The 21,201-nt window shown below is 34.5% G+C and overlaps 1 protein-coding gene across 6 annotated transcripts; it reads right to left on the bottom strand.

Moving 5' to 3' along the window:
- Positions 1 to 356: 356 nt before the first annotated feature.
- On the bottom strand, positions 357 to 20,077 carry LOC126820899 (glutaminyl-peptide cyclotransferase). 6 transcript variants are annotated; one of them, XM_050549071.1, is made up of 10 exons: positions 19,870 to 20,077; positions 11,298 to 11,447; positions 8,452 to 8,721; positions 7,287 to 7,448; positions 6,372 to 6,471; positions 5,202 to 5,327; positions 4,386 to 4,557; positions 2,954 to 2,978; positions 1,764 to 1,803; positions 357 to 647 (listed from the first exon to the last, which is right to left on the bottom strand). In XM_050549071.1, exons 1-9 carry the CDS (start codon positions 19,942 to 19,944, stop codon positions 1,798 to 1,800), a joined length of 1,086 nt encoding a protein of 361 aa, XP_050405028.1. In that variant the 5' UTR covers positions 19,945 to 20,077; the 3' UTR covers positions 357 to 647; positions 1,764 to 1,797. The 6 variants fall into 6 exon arrangements, 5 of the variants coding, with proteins under 5 accessions (XP_050405028.1, XP_050405027.1, XP_050405031.1 ...); XR_007680193.1 differs by having other exon boundaries at positions 1,764 to 2,978; XM_050549070.1 differs by having other exon boundaries at positions 357 to 1,803.
- Between the last annotated feature and the right edge of the window lie 1,124 nt (positions 20,078 to 21,201).

Below are 21,201 nucleotides of genomic sequence, written 5' to 3'. Positions count from 1 at the left end.
AAAATCTCTCTTCATATTCTGGGGGTCACGGTGGCTAAGTGGGTAAGACTCTGGCTCGCTAGCCTGAAGTTCGGGTGTTCGATACCTGCATTGGCTGAGAAAGTTCATCCAGATTTTCCGGCATGTTTCCCCTTGTCAAGGACAGATGTCTAGTCATTCGGATGGTACAAAAAACTGAGGTCCCGTGTACTCATTGGCGTGCGCGTTAAAGATCCCTTGGCAGTTAGAATTCGATATAAGACTGTATGGCGTATGCCGTCTTCATTAGCCCAGTTCGGAGCAGAACAGTAGGAAGTTAAACCCCATTTCATTTCATTTCTCTCTTTATATTCTCAACTAAAATATAAAATACACAATTTTTAGAAAAAATAGTAACAACTTTATTTTATATAATCTCTCTTCCATATATTTATGCATGATATATTTCGAATGTACAACAATACTTGCAATGAACAGTGCTCTATCAGATTCAAATATAATCCATTTAATTTTGATTGACATAAACATTTCTTTTGATATGTACATTTGATTGACATAAACATTTCTTTTGATATGTACATTGGCAATAATAAGTATCTATTTCTATTATTTGATATGCAGGTGTATATATTCAGTTGGTACGGTAAGTATCTTTATCTGGTTTCCGGCTGTAAGTACATTACATATAATATAATACTATCTTTTGAACTGGTTGCAACAAAAAGTTTTTTACCCAAATATTTGCACTGTTACTAACAACAATGAAATACAAAATAAATAAGCTGAGAAAAAAAAATGCAACCATGCTTCTTAATTACTAATATTAAAAATAAAAACATTAAATTGAATAAGGGCTATTTCATTCAAAGGGTGGAAGTGTTACTTTTTAAAATGATCTGGTGGTTAAGGTGATCTTTTTAACTGGATTCAATTAGTAGAAGGGAGTCTTGGAAAAAAAGCTTTGCATGCAATTTCTTCTTTTTTTTTTACTGGTTGAGGGCTTACCAAATATACACATATATTCTATTCTCTCCCGTCCAGATAATTTTAAATGAAAGAGCCCCAATTCTTGGATCATGCAATAATTGGTAGTTTTTTTAAATCCATAGCCATTACAGAAAGACCTTATCCACTGAGTAATTTATAATATTAAATATGATGATCATTTCATATTTCAAATAATTAATACTAAAAACATATAACAATGTCACCAAAAACATTAAAATATCCCAATCAAATGCTTTCATCATAATATATAATCACCATAACCATCTCCTAATACTTTTTTTCATCAGATTTCATTTAGTGTGATAAAAGAAACATGCTTGGGGGTCCAAATGGAAAGGATTTACGGTAGAAGCCATTCAATGATGAAACCATTGCATGATATAGTAGTTATCAGCAGGACTCCCAACAGCATTATTGTGGCAGCCTTGTGAAGAGATCTCACTATAAAGCAGTTGTACTCAATAGCAGACTCCAGCCTTGCTATAAAAATAATTTGTCTGTCGTACCTTATGGATACGGACGATGAAAATAATGATATTCAGACACAGGATCCCAATAAGGTGGTTCAGTGAACTCCTAGTATCCACAGGAATTAGAAGGAAAAGTGATTGGAATGAATGTAATCCATCATGAATAACAATCTGGATTAAAAGTTGCCTTTAACCTTCTGTGATCCTTTTAATAAGGGCCAATAAAATGTGACAAAACAAATAAAAGAATATATATTTTAACCAAAACCAAAGAATATTGCAGATTGAATGGATTTGTTAGCTTACCAAAAGCTGTATTACTAAACATTTTTATAATTCCTCATTTCTGAAGTTAAATTGAAATAAAGATTAAAAATACAGGCAAGAATACCATATCAACAGGTACATTATTTACATTTGAAGAAATATTTTAATCTATGATACAAAATCTTACATGCATAGCACTATTAAGTAATAATATTTTGGCCCACAATTTGAATTCTGGAAGAATAGCAAATTCATAAAAAATAGCTTATATATGGAAATTTAATGAAACGTAAGATTCTGTTAATATCTTGTTTTGTTGTCAAGCAGAACCAGTCACAAACAATAAACCAAGTGTATTGGTCCCAAATAGATATTTACATTTATACATACAATGATTATTTATATAATACATGTAGTAGTACAATGCTGATATATGATAAACATTTAATGTGAGATTCAAAATAATGATTTGATAAGATTAACCCCTTACCATTATGTATATAGAATAATAGCATACACATAAATATCCTATTTATGGGGAATTAATAGACCCAGGGTCCTACTAGCAAATTTAAACCAATAAATGATTTAAAAAAGCAAAATTGATTTCATCTGGAAATTAAATTGAATAGTTTTTTCTATCGTTTTTCAAATTTTAAATGTAGCACATTTCTCTTAATCAACCACCTGGCAGGTTTCAAATATAACGATAGATTGTAAAAGAAATGGACTTTATTGCATTTAATTTAACATGATAATGTCCTATGTAATACACCATCACCAAGTTAGAACATGTTAGCTCAATTAGAAACAGAGTTATTGTGTCCCAAAAAATGTGACAGACAGATCCATTTTGATTTCCTCCTGGGTTCTTTGAAAGGTGGTGGGATAAATTATAAGCACATAATATAATAATATATATCTATATATACATGTATAGGAAAGAAACACAGTATTATGGAGAGCTAGCACTTTCAGTTCCATCACATTCTCCATTAATCATTACACAATAATGATTAATGGAGAATGTTAACAGTCTGACGATGTTTCGATGGAATTAAAAGCTCTAACCGCATAATACTGTGTTTCTTTATTCAACATTTTAATTTTTACATATACAAGCTAAGAGGAGACCATTAATTAGAATTTGTATATATACATGTATATACACACTATCCCCAAGGTATACACAGGGAGGGTTTGGGGATAAATTACCATCAATTACATACCTGAAACCCCATAAACAAAGGTAAACTTCTCAAAAAGAACCAAATTTTAAAATTAAAAATATTCTTATCAGGTGCTACATGGCCTCTTTTAAAGAGTTTATCTCCGCTTTAGATGGGTCACTCAAAGATGCATTATGTGAGATTTAGATAAAGAGCTGGCCGACCTTGCTATAATTCATATATTGAAAAATTTTCATTCAAATTACTTTAATCTGAGCGACATTACCACTGTTTGAAGTTTAGACTTTGATTGTTGATTATCACTTCTCCATTTTAAAATTAAATTATTAAATGGTGATTGTATTTTAATCCGTTTACACGTGTGCCATCTGTGAGTTGATTATAGGCTTGTCGTGTGAATAAATGTCTAAATAATAATCTATATTTCATTTGAAGCCAAAATAAAACTATGTAATAGGCAGATTTTGCTCTAACATAATGCATCTTCAGGCAATAAAGACATAAATTTGGATTTCAATCTTACAGTTCCGTACAAGACCAAACAAGCCAACAGTGAGGCTGATGTCCCCCGCCGAAATTCCAAAATAAAAAGATGACACATATTAATTAATCGCACATTTATTTTTTTCAAAAGTATCGAGCAATCAAACCATACACTCAGTTTCACCAATCTCTATCAGATAGAATCAAGATTATCTTGTCCCAAACCATCGACAAATGAAATCGATTAGCTCTGCTTATCGTCAGCTCGAAATGTTAATCATTGAACTCTGTCAAGACATTCACCTAATGAACATCTACATCAAGTTTAAACATTCACCTAATGAACATCTACATGAAGTTTAAACATTCACCTAATAGACACCTACACCAAGTTTGAACATTCTACCTCAATTAGAAGGAGAGTTATTGTGTTCCAAAGTCTCAACCAATCAAATTGCTTATCACTCTGATTACCCTCAGCAAAAAATTCTCATTATCGAACTTAGTCAAGGTATTGATGTAATAAAACTATACACCAAGTTTCATCACTCTCACTTAATTAGAACTAAAGTTATCATGTCCCAAAGCATCAACCAATCAAACTACTTATCTCTGCTTACCATAAGCAGAAAATTCTCATCTTCGAACTCCATCAACGCATTCACCTAATAGACACCTACGCCAAGTGTGAACATTCTAACTCGATTAGAATGAGACTTATTGTGTTCCAAAGTCTCGACCAATCAAATTGCTTATCGCTCAAATTGATGTAATGAAACTATACACCAAGTTTCATCACACTCACTTAATTAGAACTAAAGTTATCGTGTCCCAAAGCATTAACAGACACACGGACGAACCCATTTTAATAGTCCCCTGCTTTCTTCGAAAGGCGGGGGACAAAAAATAATCAAATAAAACAATTAAAATCTTATTTCATAAGTAACAAACAAATTATTCTAATTGTAGGTCAGAATGTTTGACCTACTTTCTTCGACAGGCATTCTTGGTGGCATCAAGGCGTAAGTATGTGGCAACGAAAACACGAAATATTCTGTTAAAATTGTCAATAGATGTAAAATCAAGGGCAGCTTTGTTGTCACTTTCTTTATGCCAGACGCTGGGAAAAGGCACAGAGATGAGATGAAGTATATTAACTCCTGAAATAAGAAACCAAGATAATTTTAGAATTTCTCACTGAGTCGAATGTCGTGGTATAGATTACCCGCTTGTATGTAGGGCCATATGTCTAATCTCTGGGTCCTCCGGTTCCCTCCCAAGACCCCTACACACAAGCTAATTATTGAAATAAAATTGAATCATATTTTAATCCTGAAATGAACTAAACCCCACTTCTCTCTCAATATTACAACTAAGTTTTCTTTTTCTAGCCTGTTACATTGTTGTCACATAAAAACATTTTTATATTACCAAATGCCATCATTGGTTATCAGATCTGCTGTTTAGAGAGAGAGAGAAATGGGGTTTAACGTCCACTCGACACAAACTAGGTCATTTCGGGACCAACATATGGTTTAATTTTGTTTCAATAATTCACTTGCGCATAGGGGTCTTTAGCAGTGGGAGGAAACCGGGGGACCTGGAGAAAAAACACGAGGTTGGACAGGCGTCTTGTCACGTACCACCGGGGATTCGAAACCACGCCAATCGACTCAATGACAGACTTTATGATACAGCGCGCGCACGCTAACCATTTGGCCATAACACTCCCCCCCCCCCCCTGCTGTTTAGAGAATCCATCTAAAATCAAAACACATTATTTAGAAGTTCAGGTAAGTGTTACCTTTATTGAGAAATGGTATATGATCATCTTGGATTCCCATTTGTTGTGGTGGAAGGTTTGCAAAAAAAGGGCGATAATAACTATTGGCAGCAACTGATAAAAAACCATTATTCTGTAATTTTTGTTCTGTAAAAAAAAAAGTGTCACAAATAAAAAATATTTTCTGAGTGGCCTTACTACAAAATAAACTGTATATGTAATCTAATAAATACATTTAAAACACAAAAAAATATGCCGTCTATGGTACAACATTGAAGTGTTAACTCTGAACCTCTGCAAAAAACACATTTGATATTTGATAACAAATTCATAAAGAAGGCAATGATTTACATCTGTCACAGTTTGTCAGCTATTTTACTATGTATTATATATAGGTATATGATAAACAATGACTTGCATTCTGTTCGTCAGATGTATGTTTTTCATGTAATATACTTCTCCATTGATGACTATGTTTGTTTGTCCCAAAACATAATTTATAAAGCACCTTGGTATAAAAGCACTGAACCGATTTATTTTATTTAAATTTTAAACAAAGTTTGACAGGTAATGAAACATGCCCACCAGCAACTACCTCATTCATACAGATATGAGCTAAACAACTCAAAGAAATTTAAAAAAAGATCAGATCATAATTCAATCATAATGTCTGAGGGGCTAACAAGATTTTTCAAAAAAGGTGAATAACTCTGGAATTATTATCAATAACCAATAACATTTTTACTTTCAATAGGACAGACGACCAATAAAAATTTCATAATTGTCGACCATAAAGCAGTAACATGATCTATTTCAATTTACTTGTCTGCGATATCACCTCGTGGAAGCAGACGTAAAATACAACTAACAAACATATTTCAATTTAGAAAAAGATATATTGGTAACTGTAGCATTTATTGTGCTAATTAGAAATGTGATATACAGACGAACAAACTGATAAGAGAGGGGTAATGACAATATATCTAACCACATTTTAAAAGGCTTCTTCATATCGACGAGATACACAACCCATATTGATTTCCCAAAGACAGACAGGGGTGATGGCAACATACATGTACAAACTACATTAAAATGTGGATGTATAAAATTATTAGAAAAAGAGCGTAATTAATTTGAGCAAATATTGAAAGAAATAATTAAATAATTTAAATGGCTAAACATTATATTTACCTATACTATATAATTTTTCATATAATTGGGAAGTTTCACTAAACATATTTTTAAAAGAGACATCACTTGTACCAATTAAATCCAATAAAACAAAATCAGTCTGAAAAAAAAAAGACAATTAATTAATTGTTACTGGTAAGCAGGTGCTGCCTAGTACCGTAATGAGGTCACAGTTAAATCAATAACTCCTAAGTTAATTTCGTCAAGCATGTACATTAACATAACTTTTTATAACACTGTTTAGCAAAAACGTTATCTTGTAAATGAACCAGAAGGAGTATAATCATAAAATCAATAAAAATAAAGAACATTGTCAATAACTTCAGAGGTAAATTTTTGAAGCACATTAATATGAATATTAAATTTATGAAATCATCAAAATGAGAGAGAGGAATGGGTATTAACGTCCAATCAACTCAAACTATGTCTAATTATGGTTAAATTTTATTTCAATAATTAGCTTGCGCCATGGACCTTATATGTATTATAAGGTTTGTGCTTGCACGTTAATGAAAATAAAGAATGCTGTTGTATACATAAGTGTATTTAACGTACGTTGATATTTTCCGGGATCCGATGACTCTGTTTGGTCATTCAGAGTTTGGAAATGCATTTTATGTTATTTATAGAAGGCAAAACAAATGATGAAATGGTTAAAAGTGGAAATAGAAATGTAAATGTTGGTTGTTAAAATAATTACATACATCTACTTTGGGAAAATGCTACATTATAAGTAAAAATTTATACCATTTTAATGCCCCAAGGACAATGTCTTTCAAATACTTAAATATTTGTGTTGTATGTCAGTGTAGTTTCTGGTTGATTCACATGGTACAATCTTTGTAAATCAAATTCATTAAAATTAATTCTGATCATTGACAAAAGTATATGAATTTTTCTTTATCATTAACTTACAATTGTCTGCAACATAGTTTTAGAATTATCATGGGGATCTGGAGTGGTATGCCATAATTGTGCAAGATGTCTAGCACCGTAAGTAGAGTCTCTATCTGACCAACTTACAAATGCTTCCTCTCCATCCAAAAATACAAGTTGTACAGTAGTTTGTGGTATTACCTAAAAAATAAAAAAAAAAATAAATAATAATCTGCACGTTATCCACTCATTCTTTACTTGATCGGCTAAATTAATTTGCTGTATGTGTGCATTAGGTTAGAATGTCCAACAACTTAAAAAAAAGGAGAGAAATGGCAATATACTTGTAAGATTGGGCAGCTGATTTTTCTTGTGATCAGCCGAAATCTATTGACAAATCGTCAATAGACAGTAAAACCAATCTGTTGAAGATTTGATACAATAATTCATGAAGAATGTGAGATGATTCAAGAACTACATATGTATATAATATGGTAATACAAATTTATCAATCATTTTTATACTTTTTATTAGTCCTTTGACTTAACTTGTGACTTCTGTCATACATATTCCTGAAGCAATGTTAACAAGCAATATCAGTATAGTAACCACTGATAAACTGAATAGAAATCAAAGACGACTGTTTTCATAGGCTTACCGAAGTATCAAAATAGTTTATGGATACAAGTACATGTAGTCCCTCCCAATCCCCCAACCTCTTGCAGCAAAGCTGGGGATGATGACGGATGTTAACGACTACTGTCTGTGTAAGCAAGGCTTATGACAGTGTCAAATATATTATACACCTTAGCTGGGAGGGGGGGGGGGGGGGGCTCCTACATGTAGATCTTGAGGCCCTAGGTTTCAGTCTGCCAATACCTATAGGTAAATACAGCACTGGTTATACTGTACATGTCAATCAATCAATGAAGACAGAATAATTTGTATAGCACAAACAATATTTCAGATAAAGTTCCCTATACCCTTTAATTATAAGTGGATTCTCGTTAAATAGATGTGTCTTCAAAGGTGACTTGAAGATGTCTCAAGTATCTTTATTCTAGATGTCTTAGGGTAGAGAATTCAAGAGATCTTAGCCATAGATCTGAATGTTAATAGAACCAGTCCCCTATGTATCAGTAATCTAAAGACATTAATTTGAAAATAAGAAATAAATAGTCTAGCTCGAACATTTGAAACTTACAGTTGCAGATGATTTTCGTAAAAGACAATTTAGATTAGTGGCTAAATCTATTAACATGGCACATGGTACAGCTGAATCTGTTGCTGCCACAAACGTCTTTCCATGCATTAATTTAGAATCAAAGTGACAAGCTAAAACCAGGCGATTTGGAGCTCTAGGATCAAAGGTTGCTATAATATTTGTAAATGGCTTCTGTCCTAATGGTGTAATGTCCATAAATCTATCTTTTGTAATATTCCATCCTAAAGCACTCATCCGAGCTTCAATAAACTACAAAATATAACAAAAATACATAAACATAGTACAAACTACAAAATAAATACATGTACATGTATCTTCTTTGATTGGCATGTACATGTACATGTAGTATAAACTGTAAAATATACATATACATGCAGTATAAATAACAAAGTATAAGTTTATATATAAATGTAATATAAACAAAGGTACCGGTAGTAATTGCAGAATATTATCGACAGGAAATTGAAGATTATATATGAATTCAATATGGAAAATAATGAGGTGCATCAGGAGAATTCTGATGAATTTGAAAAAAATAGGTTGCCAGGCAATTAAATCGTCTGAGCAGTCGACAAGGGTTGTCACATATTTATGCTTTTGTTGGTAACAATAGCATTTACAAGACAATGAAATCAATTTCATACAGATCGAATGTTCACAAGATTCAACAAAGTGAAACAAGGGTCATAACTGTAGAAGTTATTAATGTACGGAGGTGACGGCAGAATACGACTGCATTTCCATGTGGATGTATAAAAAAAAAAACTAGAGCAATTACAAGAAAATTGGACTGGCCAACATGCGACAATGTCAGCTACATGTACATGTATTCACAAACCATGTCATTCGGGACTAACACAGGGTACAACTTTATTTCAATAATTCACTTGAGAGTTGGGGTCTTTTGCATAGTAGGAAACCAGAAAAAAAAACCCCACAAGATTATTGTCTTGGCCACACAGAACCTCCTAGTCTTCAACATACGGAGGGTCTGAGACCGTTGCTAATATTTGACAAAAAGTTCCATTGCCCATGCGTAACTGGAAGTTTTTTTTTTTTATGTGGTTGATTATCCAGTATCTTTAGCCAAGTCAAGTAAGAGTTGCACCCCTTCCCGCAATAAATCCCATAATTCTTGCATTAGTATAAACAAATATGAACCGTGATGACGAATTAGGATTAATGAAAAAAAAAGATAGGTTGCCAGGCAACGAAACATACGCCCACAGCAGCTATATAGTCCGGGCAGTCAACAAGAGTTGTCGCATATTTTTACTTTTTTCGGTAATGAAACATTTATAATACATTAAAATCTGATTAAGAGTAACAACTCATTAAGTAATTATCAGAAAACCATTAGAATTTGTTCAGTTTTTATAAAGTTCTGCGCCATGCTAACGTTTACTGTAGCATACGAAACTTTTAACATCATGGATTTAGCTGTTCAAGTCATAAAGATTCATTGAAAATCAACATACTTGTTCGTCTCAAGACCTTAAACACTATGTATAAATTTAAAGTCAATCGGATATTAACTTTGACCTCTAGAGCTTCCACATAATTTTTTGAAATGATCAAGGGCCATAACTCTGGCAGTAACTATCGAAAATTGTTGAAGATCAATAGGCTTCTTCGTCTCATGGCCTTAAACACTGTGTATAAATTTAAAGTCGATCGGATATTAACTTTGACCTTTAGAGCGTCCACAAGATTTTTCAAAGTGATCAAGGGCCATAACTCTGGAAGTAATTATCGAAAAATCGCTGAAAATGATTAGACTTCTTCGTCTCATGACCTTAAAAACTGTGTATAAATTTAAAGTCAATCGGATATTAACTTTACCCTCTAGAGTGTCCACAAGATTTTTTGAAGTGATCAAGGGCCATAACTCTGGCAGTAATTATCAGAAATCGCTGAAAATCAATAGGCTTTTTCATCTCATGACCTTAAACACTGTGTATAAATTTAAAGTCAATTGGATATTAACTGTAGCCTCTAGAGCGTCCACAAGATTTTTTGAAGTGATCAAGGGCCATAACTCTCGAAGTTATTATCGGAAATCGCTGAAAATCAATAGGCTTCTTCGCCTCATGACCTTAAACACTGTGTATAAATTTAAAGTCAACTGGATATTAACTTTAGCCTCTAGAGCGTCCACAAGATTTTTTGAAGTGATCAAGGGCCATAACTCTGGCAGTAATTATCGAAAATCGCTGAAAATCAATAGGCTTCTTCGTCTCAAGGCCTTAAACACTGTATATAAATTTAAAGTCAATCGGATATTAACTTTAGCCTCTAGAGCGTCCACAAGCAATTGTGGATGCCGGACGGACGGACGGGGGCGACGACGACAATATACGACCACATTTCAACGTGGGCGTATAAAAACCATAGATATGGCCCATGATGAGAGAAATTTTACAATAAAAAAAATTAATAGTGTTGGATATTGAATTGGCAATGCAATCAAATGGTTTTTCTGAAATGGCCTTCTTAAATTAATTCCATAGGCATCAACATCTTGTTTTATGACTAGTCACATGTACCTTCCTTAGACTTTGTTTTTGATAATGTAAAAGACCGGATAATCTAGCCAATGCCCTTCTATTCTCATCCAGACTAATATGCAGAGAATAATTTTCTGGTTGATAGAGACTAACAAGATTATAAAGGTGACTTTACTTATTGTCACTTACAAGCTGTGAATCAAAAACCACACCATTTGACTCAATTACAGACCTTATGACAGGCCACCCAACCCACCTTTAACCCCGAGTGAACATATCTCTAAACATTAGACGTTAAATAACCCTGCAGTCACATACCTCTTGAACAGCTACATTGCCTGGGGTACCAGGTATTCTTTCAACAAGAAATGGATCCAATGATTCTTCAAATTGATTTCTGTTCGAGTAGTCCACAGACAAAACTTCCAGAACTTTCTTGGTGTAGCTAGCCATAGATCTTTTCCTTCTCTATAAAAAATAAAATAAAATACAAACATTAAAAATAAATATCAGTGCTGTAAGTTAAGTACAGGATATCTGGCTGGTATAATCCTTGAGTGGCATCTAGTGATTGTTAAACATACATTATGCAAGATCTAAATCTGGCAATTGCAGGTCTTTCTTTAGGCCTGAAATGTTATCTAAATTATTAATTAGACATTAACTAACTTATCCAGACCATAACCAACTCTCGATGGCATCGCTAGCCTGTGATATTTACTGGATAAGAACCTGGTCTGCTGCTTCTGATTAAATCAGAAAATGGATAATCGAGACTATGTCTTTTATCGTCACCGACTTTAGTAATTATGATCGAGGCTAGGCCCACGATTCAATCTCTAAATACTTGGTTCAGGGTGGATCAATTTGACTGAAATTTTCAGCAAATTCCCTCTACATCATCTAGTTATTAACTATTATGTGAGAACTACCAGCTCTTTATCTAATCTCCCATAATGTATCTTTAACGATAAGAGTATGTACTTGTCAAAATGTTGTATTACATGTATGTGTACAAACCAGTGATTGTTTTCCATATAAATTGTTTTGTGTTTTATCTATGCACCTAGATGTACAGCAAATTTGACTCCCTGACACTAAAATCAACAGAAAAACCTTAATTAAAGACAATTAATCATCCTAGAGTGTGTTGACAAAAATTTCCAGAATTTATCAAGGGTCACTGAATTAAATTATTGAAAGGGGAACCCAACTCTTGCCCCTCAGATAATATACCAACATTTCAGTGAGATTGAAAAATAAGGGTAGTCAACGGAGCTGTAAGAATTTTCAAGAAGTTATTGGGGAAATTAATAGGCCGGTATTTTTTACTACTACAGTTAACATTACAATAATGTAAATTTTATAAGAGCCTGAATAACAATTATGTAAATTTCATAAAGCCTGCATAACAAACATATAACATCACAAAAAGTCAATACTATCATCTAAACAAAAGACACATGGCGAATTATCAATTTTACAATAAATTACACTGTATGAACCAGAAGATCCTGGGATCGATACAGGTGTTGATACCGTATATAAAATTACTATATCTTGCAGCTATACAGGGTTAAAACTGGTTAGAAACACATTAAAATGTATGTAATATTAAATTACAAAGATAAAGCTTTATATTATATACTAGATGTACAGTACAAACGTTGCGAAGGTTTGACGAAACACGATTATCGTGTTGTTTTTTGTTGAAAATTGCCACGACAACGCCATGATAAAAAACTCGGTGTAGCTGTCGCTATCGTATGCCACAACAGCTCAGTGAGCAAGACACTTGTACTGGATTCAATCAGGGGTTGGCCGGCATGAAGTATGCATGGAGTATGCCCTTCTTCATTAGGCTGAATGGTACAGAAAACGTTAAATTCCACTTCATTTCATGAAATTACACTATGTACAATTGCAATGTATGAAAGCTACATGTACAAACTTGTTGTTACATGATATTGTCAGACACTCACTAATTAAGGGCGATGTCACCTTTAGGTTCTTGAAAATGCTGACTGGATATTGTGACAGGTTACAGCTACATGTACCACCACCCTTACATCAGCTTTTGCTCAGTAGGACTGGCGTGGAACGTCTGAACGTCAAATATTGTTCTACACTCAGAAAGCAGGCATACATTTACATGTAGATTCACCAGTATTTTCAATGTATTCATTCATTTAAATTTTTTTAACAATATTCAAACGGAATTGAAACCAGTCGAATAGCAACAATTTATTTCAATCAAGAATCAACTCATGGTATTTTTTCATAGCTGATAATTTTAAACCTGACATTTAATAAACTATGACTATCAATTTTTTTTTATGGCCTTAAAACAGGCCAGTTTTCTATCTCTTCTTATCTCATTTAAAAGGTCAAGACAATGTTCTTTCTAATTTCATGTTTCAATGAAAAACCACCCGGGAGCTTTATCTATTGTACATTAAAGTTCAGATATCTTATAGGCGCCAATCATCTTTAATACAAAGCCTTGTAATCTTAATGATGCATTAATTCTAAGAGCTAAATCTCCATATTGTAGGTCTTCATGTTGGCTTCAAACGTTTTATATATTACTAGCAGGATACCCGGCTTCGCTCGGGGGTCATAACTCCAAAACCGGAAGTGGTAGACTAACGCCACCTGGCCTATGTTACTCCCCGGTCCGAGCTACCCCTATACCCCAAATTTCAGACTCGGGGCAGATGTAGCCGCCAACCCGAACAGACTTCGCTCGGGGGTCATAACTCTGAAACCGGAAGTGGTAGACTAACGCCACCTGGACTATGTTACTCCCCGGTCGGAGCTACCCCTATACCCCAAATTTCAGACTCGGGGCAGACCTAGTGTAGCCGCCAACCCCGAACAGACAGACTTCGCTCGGGGGTCATAACTCCGAAACCAGAAGTGGTAGACTAACGCCACCTGGCCTATGTTACTCCGCAGTCCGAGCTACCCCTATACCCCAAATTTGAGAGTCGGGGCAGACCTAGTGTAGTTGCCAACCCCGAACAGACAGACAGACAGACAGAAAGACAGACAAACGACAGTCACAAATATATATATAGATTATATTATTAATTATTCACATGACAAGCTCATAATCTACTCTCTTGACCATAGGATTGAAATTCGCCATTTAATAAATTCAACCAGCGGCTGCAAGGCAGGATACGCCCACATTTTGCAAGAGATGGATAGAGAACAAGCTAAACAAAAAGAGATATTTTGTAAAATCAAGGGCCATAATTCAGGAAGTAACAATCCGATATGCACGAATAAAGGCAGGAACCAAGATCTTTGAGTTATAAACCTATATTTGAAGTTTCATCCAAATCGGATCAACATTGTGACTTCTAGAGGGTCCACAACATTGATATACATGTACTATATATTTACACTATTTGCGTACGAGGGGTGGCCATTTTGTCCAGCAGTTTTGGTTTAATATCCGATTTCCACGAAATTCTAACTCAAGACGTCATCAGGGTGTAACTGTCAAATATTCAAACGTTTATTTCAATCTGATAAAAATTGTGACCTCTAGAGGGACCACAGGCTAAACCGCGATTTTTACCTGGGTAAAACATTGAATAATAAGAATCATACACGAAAGACATAATATTTGACACCTTTTAAAGATGCATTATTCAGGAACTAAATCTGCCTATTGCAGTTTTTTATTTTGGCTTCAAATGATATCTCAATTATTATTTAGACATTTATTCACAGGACAAGCCTATGATTAACTCTCTAGATCATCGGATGGCAGAGATTTAAACCGGTTGAAATGCGATTGTCATTCAATAATTTAATTTTAAAATTTAGAAGCGAGACTTGAGTCTCGAATAACAAATAACATTTGTAAAGTAATAAACAATATTTGCCACACCTTGTCAAAACTTCAAACAGTGATAATTAGACTTTGAATAAAGTAATTTGAATGAAATTTTCAATATACATGTATTAATTTTGAATTATCTATTTTGCAAACAATATAGCAAAAAAGGGATCATCTCTTCAACCCAATATGGGTAATGGCCACTGTGTTCTAATCTACTTAAAATTGGAGCCACCCAATGACCAAGAGAGCTGATTATGAGCTTGTCATGTTAATAAATGTTGAAATAATAAATCATATAATTTTTGAAGACAGAAAAAGGACCTGAAATAAGTAGATTTAACGCTTACTTACATAATGCATCTCTAACTAAATTACTCACAGTAATATTTACATCTGTACTATCTGTACAATACAAACCTGATTTCTCTGACCTTATTCTAAATCTGTCACATAGTTCATAGGAAATAGTAGAAAATATAATAAGCTTAGAATCCATAATGAATGAGCTATATGGCTGGTAATTACATGGTGGGAATGTTTAATGTGTTCACTTCTGGTCAGGCTAATTTTGATGGTCCGAAAAGACTAAAATCCACATTTTTAACCTCACCTTATATTCAAGCTATTTTCTTAATAACTATTTTACTACAATAAATCAATACTAACTGTAGTAGCTGACAAAATATATCATGTATTTCTCTTAACAAGTGTGAGGAGGACAACTGTGAATGCAGACAAATCATCAGGAATAAAAAAAATAGATGAAATGAGGTTTAATGTCCCACTGTTCAGCTCCGGCTGGGCTAATCAAAACATACAAGAATATGCCATACAGTGTGCCAGAAAGGAAATTTTGCTTGGACAGCAACGCTATGGCCTACTCTTATATCAAATTCCAACATCCAAGGGATCTTTTACGTGCATGCCAATGTGTACACAGGTCCTCAGTTTACATACCATCCGAATGACTATAAGTTGTCCCTTGCCAGGCCCTTGGTCCTGGCACCACTTACAAGGAGGAACGAGGCCGGAAAATCCCAATGAACTTTCTCGGCCAAAGCAGGGATTGAACACTGTCCTTCAGGGTAGCGAGGTAACATCTTACTCACTTTGCCACCCTAAGTATCAAATGTTTTGTAGTTTAGTTTGTCTCATTGACATCCCTGCATTCCTCATGAACTGTCTGCTTTCACTTTCACTTACATTTATTTACGTAATAAATGTCTCTTGAGCGTAGAAACATTCAGATGTTGTGATCCTTTCTTCTCTGTGTATATAACTAGGACTGCTCCTTTAGCTGATTATTAAGGTCCATAAAAAAAACAACCCCGAAGCAACACACTTTAACAAGACTGTTAAGAAAGGGCTACTTCCCAGTTTTGTTAAGTTTGTAGCTTGGGAACCATTCTTGAAGTATTTTTGGAGGACTGCTTCCATCCTGTCCCAATGAACGGTATCACTGAGTCCCACACTTCCACGTACTTCACTTGTTTTTATTATGGTGTTAACAGGTGGGGTACAGCATGCTTCCCAACTCAAGCCCTTGTCATTCACTTTTTTTTTTGAATTGTTTGTTTATTTGTGGTTTCTTAGTATGATGTCTTGTCCATGTATTTGTTTTTATGTAAATTATGTGTGGTGCAGTCCCCCTGCACTTACTAATAGAGTAATTACTACAGAAAAGGATGTAAGTTGTGATTTTCTCAACTGAAGGCAAGGGCCCCATTAAAATGAACACTGAACCAACATATTCCCAACTCAAGCCCTTGTCATTCACTTTTTTTTTTAAATTGTTTGTTTATTTGTGGTTTCTTAGTATGATGTCTTGTCCATGTATTTATTTTTATGTAAATTATGTGTGGTGCAGTCCCCCTGCACTTATTAATAGAGTAATTACTATAGAAAAGGATGTAAGTTGTGATTTTCTCATTTGAAGGCAAGGGCCCCATTAAAATGAACACTGAACCAACATATTATTAGCGCCATTGCGGGGGATAATACAATTTATTAATAACCTAATAATATTGCCTCTACTCTATTCACACTACAAGTACTTGAACAATAAGGATTCCTGTAAGTCTACATTTGATGCAGACAGATCCTGATTGTGAAATGTGTCTGGTCTATTGTCACACTAGCCTTCATGTGTGTGACTTAGAGTGATTTTATCTATTAATCGAGACTTAGTAATAGTCATTTAATGATGTCAGGTTGTCTTCAGCTCATGTCTTGTAGAGAACTAAATAGAATATCACAGCTGGTACCATGGTAGATTATTGAAATAATTGTTATTCCTTTTCTTATGATAAACAAGTACCACCATGCTATGGACCAGGAACTGACTATGATGTCATCACAGTCATCTGGGAATAGTGACATCATGTAAAAAATCGAAGTCTATGAATAGATGCGAAATTGTTCAAGGAACCTAAAAAAAGGGGGACTTTTAACTTAAAAATAAATACTAGGCAGGTTTCTAACTTATGCTATAACAATAAGCTTTAAATTACATTATATCGTACATGTATGTTGATTCAAAATAAATCTAATCTGAGCTAATTATTTTACAGGAACATTTATGTAATCATAAAGCATCTACCTCAGTAGGCCTACCCTGTAAAGTAGGATACAATCTAATTTGAATTGAAATGGAACATCCCCTAAAGATACATTAGTTAAGAGTTACATCTGGTAATTGCAAGTCTTTCTTTAGGCTTCAGATGTTATAGAAATTATTAATTAGACATTTATTTACATGACAAGCTCAAAATCAACTTTGTAGACCCTTAGATGGCTTGGATATAGCTTGGATTTAAACAGTCGTCCATTTAATAATTAAATCAATATATGGCTGACCAAGCTAACGTTTACCGTTAGTCACTGACGTCACTACTACAGACTGACAATGAAAGACCTGCCAATCGAGGGTACCGTAGCCACTGAGAATGTTACTTGATAATCGAGAATATGTGTGTGGAGTTATCATCTGTCAATCAAAACATCAGCAATTATCGGAGACGATGCGGAGGCAGTTAAGGCCTATTTCTAGTCCTAACTTCCAACAGTAGGGGTGATGATTTTCCGTTTCAGAAAATAGCAAATTCCGTTTTAAGTATTTTTAATTCCGTTATTTTCCGTTTCAGAGCTGACCATATTCCGTTTTTTCGAGATAAAATGTTATTTTATGAATAAATGAATAAAACATCTTAAAATGCCTTTTATTACAAAACGGATCATTTTAAACCAATGATAACAAATGTTGAATTGTGAATGACTTGTAATGTTCAATGACTACATGTATGTACATGTATACAGTGCGTTGGGGAAAAAAATCCTAACCTATACAGAATGCCGGTAAATGTCTCCCCGAGATTACCTAACTCATTTGTTATTCAAATCGGCCTGTACTTTAAACATATTCCCGGGAGCATTACTATATTACAACCCCTTCAATTTACAAATGTATTATAGACAATATTAGTTCGACCCTAGCTTAAGGTAGGCTCGCAAATTCCTTGCGGGAAGCACGGCAAAGCACGATGTACTTTTACCGAAACACGGTGAATTCCTAGAGAAACACGGTGAATTCCTAGAGAAACACGGTGAATTCCTAGAGAAACACGGCGAATTCCTAGAGAAACACGGCGAATCTTAGAGAAAAATCGCCGCGGAATTAAGCGAAATTTCACCGTGAAATCTAAGAGAATTCGGAGTGTTTTTTTTCGCCGCGTCGGCGCGATTCTGGTCTCAAAAATTTGGTAGGAACTGTAGTTATTCTTTAAACCTGTTTCCCGAATTAAATAACAAAATTACATCTTGTGAGCTCGTTTCATCTTTTTAGCAGACGAAGCCATTTTTCTCAGCTGCTAGGTGTAGTCGCGATTTATCCAGACATCTTCGTAGTTACTACCGTTTCTTCGAGAATAAGGGCTGGATTCACAAGGCTACGGTATATTTCTGATGTCACGTGGTTAATGCGGATAAACACGAGTCACGAGCCCGGCAGTAAAATAAGAAGTAAATGAAAGGATTTTTACTTTTATGAAGTGACAGAAGATTTTTTAAAGACATATATATACATTACAATGTTTAATTCAAGTTAAACTACAGAGTAATTTTATAATGGGATACATGAAAGACGGGTTTTCGTTTCGATTAAAATTATGATTCCTAAATGATGAAATGAAAGTAGCGAAATACTAAAATAGACAGTAACAAAACCACACGATATCATTCAATATTTCCGATTTTTATGAATAAAAAGATGAAATACTTGGATAACTGCAAAATTATTTTGAGTTTGTGTTTAGTATCAGCAAATATCGGCTTTTCCGTCTTTTTCCGTGTGAGATTTCAAATTCCGTTTTGAGTGGACAATTCCGCGATTTCCGCGTTTTTTCCGCGATCACGGAAAATCATCACCCCTACAACAGTGACAACTTCGTTCAGAACAAAGTAATTTGACTGGAATTTTCAATATTTTCTTTTTTTTATCATCTATTATTTAATTATTATAGCAAGAATGGCCACCTCTTTATTAAAATCTTAACTAATATAAGGGCCTAGTTAAATCATGACAAATATAAACACCATTGCCATTATTACCAAACATGTGAAAACAGTCTGCTAAAACTAAAATACTATGTATAATTAATAGAGCAATGTGGCCTGAAAATAGGTAATTCAATAAATAAACTACCTGAAATATACACACCAATAGTACGCTAGTGCTAGTGCTAGTGGCAGTAGCGATAAACAGCCTGGGCACCTGCTGTTATGAACAGTCACACCAAGCGGACAATCTACCACTGGCCCCTCAACAACACCATCAATCAAACCCTAATAAACTCAATGCAAAACGGAAAACCCCCCCATTAATAACAGGCCAAAATTTCAAATCCATTGTACCAATTAACAGAACAAAATTTCCAAAGAAAGTCAGAATAAACGGTAGTCTATATTATTCACTTCGAGTTCAACATTATCGTCACGTAGCCAAAACTTTTTGACATTTTGTTACGACTCGTTACTTACCGCAGCTTGAAGCAAAGGTAGAATCCAACAAATAAGTAGGACATAATATGTCCATAGTAATTTCTGCCCCTTCATGATGTTTCCCTCCACACGACAACCATCAACAAACTTATTCAGAAGTATAAAAATTACGTTAACCTAACCGTCTTCTGATGTCAACATACGTTTGACGACTGTGGCATGTCTTTTCATCGAGGAATAACTTCTTGGTTGTAATTCACCGACGCGCATACTGATTGGAGAAATTTGACCAATGAAATAACACGTAACAACAGCGATGCTCGTAATCCCGTTATAGTTACTGTCATTTACTTTCATCGACCCTTCCTCCGTTATATCCACTAACTGCACAGTTCTAAGCGGGGGAGTGATTCTTCCATTCTTTCATTTACTAGATGTCTTTTAAGAACCGATCTGTTTCATCATAATTTTAATATCAAACATTTTATTGATCAATGTATTATGTTTTTTTCGCTTCGCAAAACACATCGTCGTTCCGACGAGGATTGTGTGGGACCTTATAACTGTATTCCTAGACTTTGAATGCCAGTACGTAGCATGCACGCCCGTAATAATCGAAATTCATATTGGGGCCGGGAGGCGGACGGGGGACGGCGGTCGGTCAATATTGAGAGCCAATCGGTGTCAGTTTTAAAAGCAAATGAATACACAAGCCCCATCATACGGGAAATTATCATTATGATTTAACGTATTTTTTTTGTATTTTTTTTTTTGCGGGGGGTGGAGGGGGGTATTATAGCCCAATAGCCTAGTATAATTTCATCTTTAAAAAGGCGTGAAATATCGTCACCAAAATATTATCGCAAGGAAAAAAGACCCCTAGTTTTGTGATTGGACCTACGCGATGACCTGATTATCGAAGGTGTGTTATTATGATCGGGTTTGCCAGTACATTGTGAAATTTGTCTTAAGGCAGATCTCGTTTATCGTGATCATTTTACTAAGACCATAAATAGTAGGCCTAAGCGTTTGATCAATTTTACAAGATAACGAACGGTACGTCACAGTGGGTTACTATCTCACAGGCTAACAACTATAATTTTTGTTTAAACGAACCGAACAGAATATGATTACGTATCCTACAGTTTCTTACCATTTCCCCTGATCAAGTTAATTTGTCCATAATGAGAAACTTTAAGACGGATTGCGTTGGCTAAATTAAAGAGGAATCGATAGAAAACGTTCAATAATTGACATTGATATTTTTTGAGAAGTTGATCTCTGCGAATGTGTACATTGAATTTCAGTCCACCATTACGCATGTTTGTGGATAAAGCTTATTAATGTCACGATGTTGATAATAGGAAAAGG

Source organism: Patella vulgata, chromosome 5 (genome assembly GCF_932274485.2).
Source record: "Patella vulgata chromosome 5, xgPatVulg1.2, whole genome shotgun sequence".
Lineage (NCBI taxonomy): Eukaryota > Metazoa > Mollusca > Gastropoda > Patellidae > Patella > Patella vulgata.
The sequence above is the reverse complement of the archived record's forward strand: the minus strand, read 5'-3'. Positions and strand labels throughout refer to the sequence as shown.

Bases quoted from the DNA above. Each gene is read 5' to 3' on its own strand.
- LOC126820899 (XM_050549069.1), bottom strand. From the start codon at position 19,944: ATGAAGGGGCAGAAATTACTATGGACATATTATGTCCTACTTATTTGT. The intron at 8,722-11,297 runs GTATGTGACTGC...TATATTTTGTAG, and splicing joins GCAATGTAGCTGTTCAAGAG to TTTATTGAAGCTCGGATGAG. The intron at 5,328-6,371 runs GTAAATATAATG...TTTTTTTTACAG, and splicing joins TGAAAAATTATATAGTATAG to AACAAAAATTACAGAATAAT.